Source organism: Pezoporus occidentalis, unplaced genomic scaffold, assembly GCF_034315485.1.
Source record: "Pezoporus occidentalis ecotype Australia unplaced genomic scaffold, CSIRO_AGI_Poc_V1 ctg1, whole genome shotgun sequence".
Taxonomy (NCBI): domain Eukaryota; kingdom Metazoa; phylum Chordata; class Aves; order Psittaciformes; family Psittacidae; genus Pezoporus; species Pezoporus occidentalis.
Window position 1 is genome coordinate 14,629,384 of NW_026912778.1, and position 15,589 is coordinate 14,644,972.

A 15,589-nucleotide genomic window follows, 5' to 3' on the forward strand; every position below is an offset into this window, starting at 1 on the left:
CTGGGATATCAAAATGCAAGAACCACACTCCCCTACCAGCTGGAGGTGGGGGAAATGGTATCCCTCCCTCGCAAAGGTGAAAGGGCATCAGAGAAGGCAATGAAATCAGCATCTTGGACACAGCCAAACACACATTTTACTTCAACAAAAGAATACTAAGGTATCTCTTTGACAACAATTTCATTTTGCACATATGCATTTTAAAGCCACATCCAACTGCCATCCCCGTCGGTTCCTTAAGAAACTTCTTCAGTATTGAACATACAGTAATAGTGGAGGTTTTAAAAATCTCCTTATTTTCTTAATACATTGTCAGGCTTTTAATCGTTTGCTCCAATCAAAACAAAACAAGTTCCTTGGCAAGGAGAGTGTATAAAGTTGTTGTGGTTTAAGCCCAGCTGCCACGCAGCCCGCTCGTTCACTCTCCCCACTTCCTCCCCCTCCCTCTCCCCCTGCTCCTGGAGGGATGGAGAGGAAAATCAAAGGAATGTAACTCCCACGGGTTGAGATAAGAACAGTCCGGTAACTAAGGTATAACACAAACCACTGCTGCTACCACCAATGATAATAATGATAAGGGAAATAACAAGGGAAGAGAATACAACCGCTCACCACCGGCCGACCGATACCCAGCCCAACTGAGAAGTGATCTAACACTTCTGTGTCATTGTCCCCAGTTTTACATCCTGGGCATGATGTGCTGTGGTATGGAATACCTCTTTGGCTAGTTTGGGTCAGGTGTCCTGTCTCTGCTTCCTCCCGACTTCCCCTCCTCCCTGGCAGAGCATGAGACTCACAAAGTCCTTGGTCAGACTAAACATGACTTAGCACCAGCTAAAAACATTGGTGTTCTCAGCACTGTCCCCAAGCCAAAAGCCAAAACACAGCAGTGCACTAGCTACTAAGAAGGTGAAAATCGACTGCTACTGCTGAACCCAAGACAAAACTCTTCCACTTTGTTTTAGAGAGGTATGACGCACCAGCAGCTACCTGCACGTTCCCATAAATGTGTTGCTGCCATTTCACTTTATCCAATTCAAGGCATGGCTCTCTTCACCTATGTCATATAAAAATGCTTATATTTTCATTATAGAACAAGTATCTATGATCTAGGATGATGAACCAATCTATTAGGCTTGACAGCCGCAGTCACCTAATCCTTCAATGACCCAGTAGAAAAGTGGTTTTGCATTTCTTTTTTTTCCAGTAAAAAAAACTCACCTGCCCCATAAGAGAGGGGCAGTTTTTGATCCTGGAATGCCCCAAATATTAGATGCTACCAAATACCAGCATATAGAGCTGATTTACGTCTGCTCTGACGAAAAAGGACTCCAAATTTGAGTCTTTTGAACAGCACAGTGCTCAATAGGCTGAAAGGGCAAATGGCATAACCTCTCAGCTGCAGAGGGAGTGAAGAATGGGATTGCCTGTACAGCCAGTTCTTTGTAATTTGGCATCGCTATGCTTCTGCTGCTTTCTTTCCTTCATCTTCTGAAAGGACCCTGAAAATTGGAAATACTCCCGTTTTTAGCAAGAAAAAACCAAGATACTGTCTGAATACTTTTTTCTTCCTCTTTATTTTAAAGCTGGACTTCTACCCTGAACATCTGCTGCCAGGTTTCTGATGTGAGAATAGCTAGAAATAACTGAAAGATGGGATAGAAGCAGTGTAAAGGAGGTTTTGGTGGCACATGATAACTGTGTCCCCTTTCAGTGGGAATTATCTTACCTATCTAAAAACTGGCCGAAAGGTTTTAACATCTTGGAAAAAAACTGTGCAGTTCAAACTGCTGTTGTTTTACCTTTTGTCCTGTGTGATCTTAAATCTAGAGTCCAAGTTATAAAATACAGAACAAGTTGGAAATCACATATGCTGACTCACCATGAATTGTTATGAGTAACTTAGTAGCTTAGTCATCTAACATAGAGACATATTACCAAAAATATTGAAATCTGGGAAGAGGAATGAAGTGTAACAGAACATAAATAAAACGCTTTTATGTTTCTCTGAGATGAGTGTTTTGATTTTCCTCTGATATCTGACAATTGTTAGAAAAGTACTGCCTCAAATATTGAAAAATAGTAATGACACAAAATAACTTTTTTTATGTTTCCACCTCAAAATGGAAAAAGACACCCTGAAAAAGAATTATTTTCTCACATTTCAGTTATGTAACACATAATTACAATCTAAACTTATTGACAGTGATTATTATCATTTTCAATAAGTAAAAATGAATTTTCATAATAATCAGAATCATAATATTTTTAGCCTTTTTTTTAAAGTCAGTAGAAAGTGGACATGAAGTTATGATCAAAAGTCTCTTCATGTTCTTAGAGCCAATCAACATAAATCTAAAGAAGTTGTTGGTTTCTGGCTTTGTTTAACATAAACTGCAACAATTAGAAGAATGTATTTTTTTTTTCTATTCCTAGTGAGCATCTCTGTACTTTACTCATTCCTCACTAGCTTAAGTACAAGCATGTTTTTATCATCAGTTTGTGCATAGGAGCCCTATCTATGTGTGAGATCGCATGTTCGCAGGCATAGCTCCAGAAGACATATGTGTATTATACATAAAAATAACTTCCTTCTACATTTTTGTTCCATCTGCAGTTGCATGAAAAAAAAAGATAAGCAAATTATCTTCATATGAGTTATCTTTAGATGATTAACATTTATCTTCAAATGGACTTATTGAACAGTGCATTTTACTAGTGCAAACAGGAAAAATAAGGTGCTAGGCCACTCAGGCACTGGTGGCAGGTCATCTAGTGGGATGCTGATAAAATACAGGCTGGATACTGCTCTTACAGCTGTCAAGAAGGCCAATGCTTCAGAACAAAATAGCTGGAACTGTTGACATCATTAGAAATATTTAAAAAGTTGTTCCAGGGAGCACCTTTAGTGTTTCAGATGGAGGAACTCATGAAGGTGCCATGTATTTGTGTTGTGTGATTATCAAAGAAGAGGACCAATTCACGTTTGCTTGTAACACATTTTAGTACTAGTATAAATTCAGAGCACTGATGTATTATTAGTACTATTATTATCAGTTTGTTTAGTTATTCTAAAAAATTAAAAAAATATATTCCTTGGATTTAGAGCACTGAATTTAAATATGATGCAATGAAAAAGAGCAGCAAAAACTGAGAGTGCAGTAGAAGGATTTAAAAAAATTCTGTAAACAGATCATTTGGATACATAGTTTAGACAAGGTGCATCTTGAATTGCAAAAGGGTTTTGTTTGGTGGTTGTGTTTTTTTTAAGTTCTGTTCCTTAGCACAAAACCTTCCTTTGGAAATGTCTCACAATTTTGTTTCCTGCAAATCTGAGCCTCTGCCAATATTCTTCACACAAAGAGGCAAGATTAATCCTGTGGAAAAGAAGTGAGAAAAAGTAGGCTAGGATTATGGAAAAATATTAACATCAGCTGAGAAGTTAGTAGCACAGTTAATATTCTGTCATTCCTGGATTTAACTTTCACAATCAAGCTTTGTACTCTTTAAAGAATGAACAACTACTACTATCAATCTTGGCTGTCAGAGATAACCCGATGCACACTCTCTATATATTAGGACCTGAACGAATGGCTCATAAAAAGTAGATAAAAGAACAGCTGCTAATTTTATTTAAACACAGCCTTCTTGAAAAGGTTAACTCATCACATTTAATCTTCAATCATAAAACTCCTATTTTTATAATCAGCAATATTGATTATCTGCTTTTCCTTTTATTGGAGGGGAGAGAACACACAATAAGTATTAAAAATAAGCTGAAAATTAAGCCTTTCTCCATTTATGGAAAGTGCTGCCTTAACAATTATGGAGAAAGATCTTAACAAGTACAAAGACATTGTAGTTTTGCTCTTTCTGCCACCTAAAATTCCTTTATTTCTGCCTCTTAGTTCAACTCATCCAAACCCTGATCCTCTAAAACTGATACGTGCTGTGAACAAAAGTCAGACTGCTATAAGAGTTGCTACGTATTGTCTTCCTGAGCTCTCCCTGCATCTTATATCCCTTTAGTTTATCTTTAAGATGGATCTTTTGATCATTAAAATTTTATATCATTTGAGTACAAAAGGGGAAAAGTCTGAAATGAACTGTGCTACTCAGTCGTAACTTGTGTATGTTGCTTTTCTGGGACAGCAGCCTCCTTGGCACAATTAGATGTATGGCAGTAGTAGGTAGTAATGGTCAGTTCTGTAGCTGTTATGTGCTTATTAGTGCCTAGCATGTACCTCTATAACAGTCATCAATAGCCATTAGCTAGTTCTAGGTAGGATTTGAGCTGGTGGCCTGAGGAAGCAGAGTCCACAGTGAACTAAAACCCTCAGAACAATCCAGTCGCTGTCTGTTGCAGGTTTACTGAGCATAAGTCATAAATTAAGATGAGTATGGGAACCTTCATCTGTCTCTTGGTGTTCAAGAAATTCTCAGTGTGTGCATGACCCTGAAAGGAATGGTGAAACTGCAGAGTATTTCCTTCATGCTTATGTTAAGAGCAATGGCTCACAGAAATTGAGCAAAATGGCTTCTTTCCAGATTTAATTTCTCAAAACAAAAAGTGTCTCCCTCCATCATTAAGACTTGCTGATGCCCTCAAATATGCACAGCACTGAAAAGAGGAATAAGTTATGCACTAGAAGGGCTAGCAGCAGCCTCCCTGGCGAACTGCTGTTCCTTAATGATATCTCTTCCAAAACATGGCGCATTGTGCCAGTTATGGACAGTGCTTCTGCACTTAAATATTTTCCTAAATGCAGGGTAACTCTGACCAGAAGTAATGCTGTGTTCCTACATTTAATTTGTTTGTAAATGCTGCCTGAGATGTATAGATTTTTTTTTTTTTCTGTACCTCATTCTGTACGTAAAGGAATAAGAAAAAATGCCCAAGATTTCTGGATGTGATTATGTGAATACACCATTTCAGCAAACCGAGAGTTCAAGTACTAAGTTCCAGCAGTATGCTGGAATACGCATCCTGCAGTAACTTAGACCCATAATCTAATATATTGAAAGAAACGAATGAGCTATGTGCTTTTCCTATTGTCCAAAAAGACTTGTATGGGAACTCAAGGCTATGTTTGCCATTTCATAGGACTACAGTATGTGGCCAGCTGCATTCAGTTCAGTAACAGAGGTACTACTTTTTCTTCTTTCTTTGTTGTTGTTGTTATGAGGTTTTTGTTTATTGGTTTGGTTTGGGTGGCTTGTTTTTGTTCTAATAAGAAACAGAACCAGATTCGTACATTCCCTAACACAATTAACATGCTATTGTTTACAATCTGTAGTGATACAAGTAGGGCTGTTGAAAACATTGACATAGATATAATAGCGTATATGTATATATAAAAGTTATACAATGGGAGTTTCATATATAAATGTAGTAAGTATAACAATATCATTTAAAATCGTATAGAAAGAAGTTGTCTGAGCACTGCTCCTAATAAAGCCTGTTTTACATTAGATTTGCCTTATGGCTGATTGACATTTTAACTGAATTGTACTAAGGTTGCAACATGAGCTCACCCCTAATTAGACAGCACAGAATCCACTGAGGAGATAAACATAACTGCAAAATAATTTTTTTGTCAAGAATTTTTCATTGCTAGACACAAGAGGATCAGCAAAGGGCACTAAGCTTGACTGAATAGGGACTGCTCTCATGCCTGATAAATACATGATTAAAGCTTTTTAAACTTACCATTTTCCTGCATATTTTTAGATAACTACTAAGGTACACCAAATTTACTCTGCAGTCCCCCCTTGAGTGAAGGTATTAGCCTGGTCTTTGCTCTCTCCTGTATAATGTTGTTTACTTTCACAAATAGGATCTATTTAAGACCTCTATTAATGCAGGTTGAAGTTGGTTATTTGGTTCAAAGGTTACCAATAGGGCTCAGAGAGATGTCCATACGCATGTATAAACACACACAAATCTCAAACCGTACAAATCCCATACCCTCAGAAATCTGATTTACAAATATGTACCGATTGCAAACACACAGCACTCAGGTCTTTCTTGGTATTACTGTGGAATCGCTCTAGTTATAATTGTAAAACTGTTATATTTACATTCAGAGCTGTAATCTAGCATGATTTTGTGAGAAAGTATGTTCCTCACTTGGAGGTATTCTTAATATTTGTATATTAAATATTAATGTATACATGTATCTTTGCATGGCGCTTGCTAGATATTAAAAGGAAAAGGTCTCTGTCCTCAAGAGCTTACAGTATAAATACCATTGTTGTAAAAAGCATTTACTTCCTGATAAAACTGAACATACTCTGAAACTATATCTTTCCTATGACAATGACCAGCTTCTCTAAGCAGTGCACTAGAAAATGAGTGTTTTTTCCTACACAAAGTGTGATCTTTTCTTTTTCTGGTTCATTATATTTATTTTAATAATAGCTAAAGGTTTACAGGTTTCTCAACATAATTATCTATTTGCTTATTTACTTAAAATGCTCACATTACTTCCCAGAGATCTGTAAATAATTTTGCTAGGAAGCTCAGTTATTCAGGAATCCACAAGCATTAAAAAGAATTATGCATATGGATTATAAACTGTTAGAATACCTTAAATCCTTTGAGCTACAGAGTTGTTGTACTTTGTTAAGCTGGAAGTGTGAACACGGATATCCAGACTGGTAAGCTACAATTTGGATTACTATACAGTTTGGTATTTTATTGACTTCAGCCCCAGAATCTCCAATTTTATGTTACTCTACTCTTACCAAGAGATAATTATAATGTAACATACATATACCTATGTTAGCCTAATATTTGATAATAAAAAAAAATAAATTACACATTGTGGAGCAGTATAAAAACATTTTCAGGTATCCAGGTTTCCCATGCAACTTGGGAAAACATAGTAATTCTGCTTAAGAGCTATAGTAGTACTCATATGTTCCCATAGTTGATGCTAAAGTCTGTATCCTTAGCCTTAAATGTTGGATTTGTGGGTTTGGAGTTTTTCTTAGAATGGAAAATATCTATGAAATATATCAAAAGTGCTGTATTCGCTTTTGAATTATTCTTCATTCTTACTAACAATACGTTAGGAAAATTGTCCTCTCTATTTTAGAAAGATGTGAAATGACAAAGCCTAACACCTGGGGCTTCACTATGAATGAATCCATCATTTTCCATGTTTTCATTATGACTGACATCTTTTTTTCAGACACATATGTGTAACTCTGCCTTAAGTTCAATCATATCTGTATTAAGTTACTAAGCATGTGGTCCCAGATTCAGCCACTGAACTTCAGGAACTACCTGTGCAGTCAGAAGGAAACAGTTACTTCCAGAAGTGATTCAGACCTCTATGAAATAAGTCAGCCTTCAGAAGTGTTTACCTCCCGTCATGGGCTATATGAAGAGCTTAAAGGAACCCAGTAAATTGTCTGTACTTGGAGAATACAAACCCACACAAGAAGGTCTTCTAGGCAACCCTATCTTGGAAACCTCTCAATCTGAGAAAAAGTCTCTGTCAAAGGTAAGACTAGAGGACAAAGCACTCTGTGCCATATTGTATGGGACATATGCCTATCTTGGCATCTCTGGAAAAATAAAGAAACCATGAGAGCTATCTACTGGAACTACTGTGCCTGTTTAAAAGCATGATTTCTTGCCAAAAAGTTGTACACTCTCACTGCTCCCAGCATAGGTTTGAACTGCACTTGTTCACCATTTTGAAGTTTCACAGGGGGAGTTGGCTGCAGTCCCTACATTAGTTTGCTAATACCTTATGATTACAAAGATGTTTTTGCAGACCTTATTTAGAAAAATACGCTCCCCTGTTGTCTGCATGCAGTCTTAAATGACTGCAGATTTTAATTTTTTTCAAGTCCCGGAGGCAAATTTTCTGTATTGGGTAAAATCCTCCTCTAACCTGGGTGACTGTAGCAAAGTCCAGTATCTGCTCTGTATCCTGCTATTATACTTTGGGGTCAACTCTGCTACAAAAATGTACAGCAAGAATCTGTGGAAAGCAAGTCTTTTTAGCCTCAATAAAAGGGGGAAGAGGGAGAAAGGCAAGCAAGCAACCAGAAAAATAACCCAGAAGACTAAGTACCAAAAAAATAACCTAAACTTGACTTTAACCTCGTCAAGTACTTCAAAATTAAACACTTAGCTTTTAAGGATGCTTATTTTTCCAGGATTCTCCTCACAGAGTCTTTAATTAAATCTTGACAATACAACCTTTAATTATAACCTACGTATAATCCTCAATTATGATTACCAGAAATGCCTGGCATAGGAAGACTGGGGTACAGGAAAGATGTAGGACTAGGCAGTGAATGACATTTGCACAGTGGTTTGTTAGTTGAAATGGAAAAAGAAAAGATGGAAGGCTTAGCAGTTGAATGAAGAAAATGAATACATGAATATAAGTGATACAGTAGCTAAAGCATGTGGATGTATACAAAATAACACAATTTCACTGGTCTTTCACCTGTTGACCTGCTGCACAAAAGGCCGAAGGTCAAAGTCAGCGCTTGGTTGAGTTTGCAGGCTGCTGCTTGCTTTGTGTTCTTCATTTCCACTCATTTATGCAAGCACCAGGCTCAGGCCTCATTTTCAGAGTTCAGGCTCTGATTTGCTTCAAGATTTACTGGTTCCTCTTTGAATTTAGCCTCTTGGCTTGGTTTCAGTTTTCCCCTCTATTAATGCTAATGATAATATTTGCGCATATAGTAAAATTTTGTGTTGACACTTATGCAGAATACAGTTGTTAACTGTGCTAAATGAAACAGAAAGCCCTCTTTAAGGAAAATAATAATTCCACATTGTGTGCAATGACTAAGACATAGGGCCATATATGAATAATGAGGATGAAAATGTCAGGGGTGTCTTCTGAATTAGGGCCCTGCAACGGAAAAAGAGAGGTCTTACAGTTTATACACAAGACAAAAAACTTAGATATTTGAAGCAACTAGAAGTCTGGTATTAATTAATTTTGGAGCGCCTGTCTTAGCAACAGAAAGCCTCTTCTTAGGTTATATTACCTATGAAAAGTGAAACGGATTTTAAAGTGTTATTAAAGCGACAAAATCAATTTGTTTTTTGTATTGTTTTCTAAGGAAATTAGGCTTATATGATTGTACTGTCAACTTTCCTTGTCTCTTCCCTGAACTCTTGACCACTATCAGCAAAATTCAGTAGGGGATTCTCAGACATATCTCATCCCAGCACACTTGGTACCAATATGAAAACAAACTAAGGAGTAACCCGTCCAAGAAAGTCTTGCAGTGTGACAGCAAGAAGACAGCAGCAAAGTCACAGTGCTGCAGGCCCTCTGTTTTTATAAAGCTGCATTTTGTGCAGTTACTTGTTGGTCTACTAATCACCATGTAAACAGGTGTGGATGTATGAAGCAGATCAGGAGCCTTCTGGCTATCCATTGGCACCAGCCATGGCACCAAGATACTCCCAGACTATGTCCCCTGGTTGGTGTCATTCTGGGGCAATCCCCTCCTCTTCCTAGTACTGCATATTGGCACATTTGGGGAACCCTAGAAGTGCATTCTGAGATGTTTTCCTTCAGATTGGTCTCTTAGAAGTCTCTCCAGATTTTTTATTTGGGGGATGAATGGTTTTTTTTTGTCAGGAAAAAAAAAAAACAAAACACAAATTTCTACAGGTCTTACAGCAACTAGATTTAGTGTCCACTTTGCCAATATTTTATTTGGACACAAGTGTGTTGGCTCACATGGGAACACCAGGCCAAGTCTTTAATCTTTATAAATTGCAGTTCTAGATTAATGATAATAATGATACTTATATTACATTCACAATGAACCTGGAAGTCATATACAATTTGTGCTAAAAGGAGAACTGTCTTTTGCCTGTGCCTGCACCACATCTTTAGTTTTCTAGATGAGGGCTATATTCGGTCCTCAGAAATGGCTATCACTGGGCATCACCCAGCCCTCAAGCTTATGTTAACCTTGAAGTTTTGGAAGCTGCAAGCAAATCTATATTGAACTGGAAAGAGAGTATCCACTTTGGGATATTAGATCTGTCTACATATGTCAAATTATCAGGAATACCAATTCTATTTAAAGCAGTGTAGAAAGGAGGTGATAGAATTAGAAAGTGACGGTTCTGAATTTGTCATTCATGGAGTTAAATAAATAAGGCCCCCAAAAGACCGATAGGAAGGGAACAAAAATCACAGCTTTGTTCTCCAAAACTGCAACTGGCAGATTTATGACAAAGGACTGTGATAAAATCAGGATCTCGGTGAGGAGGAATTTGAATTTTTAAATCTAATTTTGATCCTCTCTGGAGTGGTACAAGAGCCGCGAGAGAGTGAATCCTTCGAAAAAGGAGATTAGTAAAGTAACACCCTGAAAGAGACTCAAGACTTAATCCATGTGCCATCAGAAATGCTGCTCCGCCAAAGCTGCAGCACATTAATGATACGCTCAACAGCTGCATAACAGCTGTGCACTTCTAGACAGAGATGGAGAAGTTTCACATCATCTTGTTAATTTAGGCACACCTGCCCACACACATATATATTATATATATACACACACATATATATATATACCATATATATGGTTTTAGAGGGAGTGGTGGGGAGGCAGTGGTGGTTTTTACGCCGGTGAGCGTGTGGCTACCGAGAGGAGCCATTTGGCGAGCGCCGGGAGTGCGTGGGTGGGTCCGTGTCCATGCCCGCCCCCGGGGAGGTGCTGCCGGCCGCCGACATTAAGCTCCAGTGGCTGGGCTGCTCAGAAAGGGAAACGTTGCTTTTGGAGAGCTGGAGAAATTCCCTTCGAGCGGGCCGTGAGGAGGGAAGTCAGTCACCTGGCGGCGAAGGACAGTAAAACAGGAGCGAAGGGGGGAATTTCTGCTTCTCTTCCTTCTCTCTTCTGCAAAGAGATCCACCTACTGTTTTTCTCCCAACTCTTAGCATAACCTTCAAAGAAGACCATCCCTTACAGACTTTCCTATTTTTTTCCCCTAGTGTTATTATTGAGGAAATACCTTTAGCTACAGAGAATTTCTGAGTCTGTGCAGGAGTTGGAGGATTTTGTTATCTTGCCAGCAAAATTGTTCATGGCTAATGTCTTGCACTCACAGGGTGCTAAATTAGCAACCAGAGTAGGCATGACGGAGAAAGGCTTTTATCACAGGCTATTCTCTTCAGTTTGAACACATTTGCTCTAAATCTGCTGCATGATGCTGTCCGGAGAAACAGGATTTTTCCTCGGGATGCAGCGATTCGCCGGTTTCTGAGCTTATTGCAGAAGAAAAAATAATCTTTAAACTGAGCGGATTCTTTTTTTCCTGTCTCCTCCTCCCGTTGCCTGAGGACGCGAATCTCTTTCACCGGAGATCACCTGGCGCTTGAGTCCTTAAGGGAGTTCTTTTTTTTAAAAAAAAAAAAATATCAAAAAAGAAAAAAAGTGAAATTTATTTATTTATTTATTTATTTATTTATTTAAACCGGTGGAGGCGTGATCGCGGAGAATGAGACTGAGAGCAGTTGCCAGGGTTTGGAGGACAAGGCTGAGTTTAGGCTGGAAACTGAGAGACTAGATTGCTGCCTCCGTCTGGTGTTGTGTGGTGGGGTTTGTGGTTTTGGGTTTGTGTTTTTTTTCCTCCTTTTTCCTTTACTTTTTTTTATTTTTTTGGGGGACAACTTCCCTAGTTTCCCCTCTGCTCAGTTTCGCTCCATGGAGAGATCAGCAAACCTGGACACGGAGGACCTCAAGGTAGGATACCCGCCGGGTGCCGTCGTTACTATTTGGGTTGGACTCCCCCCTGTCGTCTCCGCCGTTGCTTGGGCGAGGGCTGCGCGGGTAGGCGCGGAGCGGTGCGCGGGGTTCCTGCGGACCCGGGCAAGGGCTGGGGAAGGGAACACCGAAGGGCATCTGCCAGAGCCGAGTGCTGCTTCCTACTCCTCGGCAGCGAGCATTGTCATAATATTATTAATAATAACGATGATAATGGTCGTGATGGTGGTGATGATGATGATGATGATGGTGCCGCCCGTGTGTTCTTAGCGTTGCATCAAAGCTGGGAGCAGTGTCAGGCGCAGCAGTGGTCTCGCCCCGGGAGGAGGCGGCAGCAGACCTGTGGGTTTCCCGGCAGAAGTTGGCTCTGAAGCCTTTCTCGCCTGGGCATCTCCTCTTCTTCCTCCTCCTACTTCCCTCCCCGCCGGGAGAGAGGGGGAACCCCCTTCCCCGCTAGCCCTCGGCGCTGCGCCAGGGTCCCCTCCTCTTGGAAGGGGGGACTCGGGGCCGCTTGAACAATAAAACTTTGCGTTAGGATGGTGTGAGTGTGAGGATTCCCCCCTCACTCCCCCCGGCCCAGCTCTGGCTCCCTCCCCGCTGAAGGAGCATGCCTGAGAGAGCTGAGCATGCTCTTTTGCGGAGATGGAGAGCCTGCCCACCACCAGCCCTGAGCGGAATTTGGCTCGAATAATACAACTAATAACTACAAATATCTACCCATCTATACGGGGTGAAGCGGGGGAGAGGGAGGGAGCTTGGGAGCAGCGGGGCCGCCGGGCGGGACGGGAGCGAGCACGAGCCGGTTGGGCGGGGGGGGACACACGCATCTCGTCACGGGCTGAGGAAGCGATGGGAGAGCAAGGGGAAGGTAGTCTTCCCCCCCGCCGCACGCCCAGCCATCCCCTGGCCACCCACCCAGCCGCGGCGCTGGCTTTTTCGTGGCTGAGGAGCGCTCTCAGCTGGGGAGGCAAATTCCGGTGAGCCTTGAAGTGCTGCCGTGGGCCTCTTTTCTCTTCTGCCGAGCCAGATCTGAAAGTACTTCAGCATACTTGCCTGTGAGACACCAGTGAATAGATTCACCCCCCAGTCTCGCTCGCAACCGCTGTAAATTCCCTACGGAAAGGCATACCAGAAGTATAGCCCTGCCTGAGTGACGGAAGAGCAGGACGGAGAAGGTAATAACCTCTTGCCTGAGAACGGCTGATTTCCCAGCGCTTCAAGCACGGCCACGCAGCAAACCTGCCTGACTGAGCCGGGGAGTCCTCTCCCGCCTTCCCCAGCCTTTCCAGGGTTCACAGGAGACGGTTGGTATGGGGAAGAGGGGAGCCGAGTCTTCCAATTAGCGGGAGGGGAAAAGTTTTATTTTAAAGGGTAATTTTTAAAGGTCTTTAAAGAAAACATGCTTGTGCTAAAAGGGGGCAGCACGTGGCGTGAATTGTCCTAACAACCCAGGAGACACGTCCCGCTGCGAGCGGGGTAGGGGAAGGAGCTTCCGTTCGTCTCGTAGTTTTCTGCGCTGCAATTAAGACTAATGTTTGCGTTGTGTACAGGCTGAGCGACCTTGAGCAGCGCGGTATAGCTGAGAAGTGGCACTGCTCCTAAGCACCAGTGCTTTCATCCCTCCCGCCTCACCGCTTTCCCCTCACAAGAGCTTCAAAAAGGAGGCATTTTTGCAGATGCTATTAGGATCTGGGTAGCTTTCTGGGACGAGCCGCTTTGGTACGATGTTTTTCCCGGCTTTCCCAGGTGCTTTCTCGACGCGTTGCTGCTGGGGAATGATTTCAAAAGGGGGCAGGGAGTAGGGGACACGGGAGAGCTGCCGCTTGCCCCAGCTCCGCGACCCTCGCCCAGGCCCGCGGCAGCCGGCAGGATTCCCCACCCGAACCGGACTCCTTGTGACAAACAGTGATGCAAAACAGCCCAACATCTTGCACCTGCAATTTTGGTTTTTCACCCGGTGTGAACAGCCCAGCCAATTCCCCACCAGTAGGAATACAAGGGGGGCGGGGAAAGCTCTTGGGCATTGAAGCAGTTCCCAGCTGGTGACATTGCTGGACTTGGGTACAATAAAGAGCAGCTCCAGCACTGCTTTAAGTCGTGAACGGCTTTTGTCGATTTCTACCTAGCCTTAGAGCGTGGAACTAATTTCAGTGATTTGCTCCTTTTCCCCATAGCCAACACAGTCCCTTGCCAGTTGTGTGCAGTGAGCAGGCAGCTGTAGGTCCTGAGGTGTTGAGTGAGCTCTCTTCCACATTATACTGCCCAGAAGGCTCGTACGGAGAATGTCAGTTAAGGTAGCAGGCTGTCATAGAATCACTTGACAAGAATTTTGGGTATGGGTTGGATGCTGTATTTCATGATACTGGGTTTTGTCCATTATGACACATATATGCTAATAAGAATAGAAATGAATAATGATAACTTCCTTACTAATACTACTAGAAAAATGTGCTAGCTGTAATAATAATATGTAATAATGATATTGAAAATATGCAATATAAGGCTTTTATACATCTCAGATCAGTCATTAAATCTAAATTTCAAATCTTTGTGATAGTTACTGCACTGAATGTAAGGAATTCTGAATTATGTATATAATATATATAATGAGTATACATTTTGAAAGGTTATTTTATGGAAAACCGAACACATATCATGTGTGCAACACCTGCTAATGAAGGTAGGTGTTCTTCCCCTTACTAGTCCATCCACGAATTCCTGATGAAACAGATCAGAACTGAAAACACAGACTACTCTTCCAGAGATTTTGAGCTGTTCTGATTTTCCTTTGATCTGTCTCTTCTGTCTCAGATGCATAGAAGAACTTTCCCCTGACTTTTTAATTCAGAAGCCTGTGGGGCTTTTGTTTTAAAGGATACTACTGAAAACACAGATTTGATAACACTGTCCTAGTTGCACTGTACTCTTGGGTTTAGTGCTGTGAAGCACTTTATTACCTAAAGTATATATCTTTGTCTATACCTATATTTTGGACATACATGAAACTATGGCTTTGAGAGTGTTACGTATTTTATAGGGCTTTGCAATTTGAACATGTGTATAAAATATGATTAATTACTTTTCATTTAATGCATTCAGAACTTGAAGCATTTGTATTTAATTACTTGAAAATGTCTCAGTTTAGTTTGCAAAGAAGGGTGGAAAGACAGTTGTGTTTGCTGGACAACTGTTGACTTATGATGTTCATTGACACTGGATAGGTTGTCACAGATTTTGACCTTCACATCTGTCCAGGTGTTTGGCATACAATTCCTTTAACATATATTAAAACCATTTCTCTTATGTTGTTTAGTAACCACAATTTGTATACAGAATTAGATTATGGGAGATATATGTTCCTTGTAGTCTGTAAAACATACTTTTCTGGAAGAAAGTTGATTTTTAATGGAACATATGATAACAGATGGTTAGCATAATGGAATAAAAAATAAGCTAGAAACCATTTTTTATTACTTTAAGATGCTGGTTCAGTGAGAAACAGTCCCAAGATGTTATTTTTAATAGTGTGTTTAAGTGTCTTGAATTTATCACTTTTAATATACAAAAAAAGTTAAACACTGTACACTACTTCTGATTAATCTTGTAAACATTAGCTGAATTTCTTTATTCAGTTCATGAGAGAATATTTATAGTCTGTTAATGGTTTTATGTTTCCTGGTGATACAAATCTACTTACTCAACATCCACATGAAGTTGGTCACAGATGAGGTTTTGTGATAATAGTCTCCCAATGCAATTTATGTAGTTTATGAATTATTTGATAAATTCAAACAAGGAAACCACAGGAATTTAAACAAGAGATAGA

The 15,589-nt window shown here is 40.5% G+C and overlaps 1 protein-coding gene across 5 annotated transcripts in view; it reads left to right on the forward strand.

Moving 5' to 3' along the window:
• The first annotated feature begins 10,650 nt into the window (after positions 1-10,650).
• The window catches only part of SGCZ (sarcoglycan zeta), a 451,408-nt gene continuing 446,469 nt past the window's right edge, over positions 10,651-15,589 (forward strand). For all 5 annotated transcript variants that reach the window (XM_062602076.1, XM_062601911.1, XM_062602150.1 and 2 more), the window contains exon 1: positions 10,651-11,742. In XM_062602076.1, the coding sequence (XP_062458060.1) occupies positions 11,704-11,742 (39 nt within the window). In that variant the 5' untranslated portion in view covers positions 10,651-11,703. The remainder of the gene's footprint in view (positions 11,743-15,589) is intronic.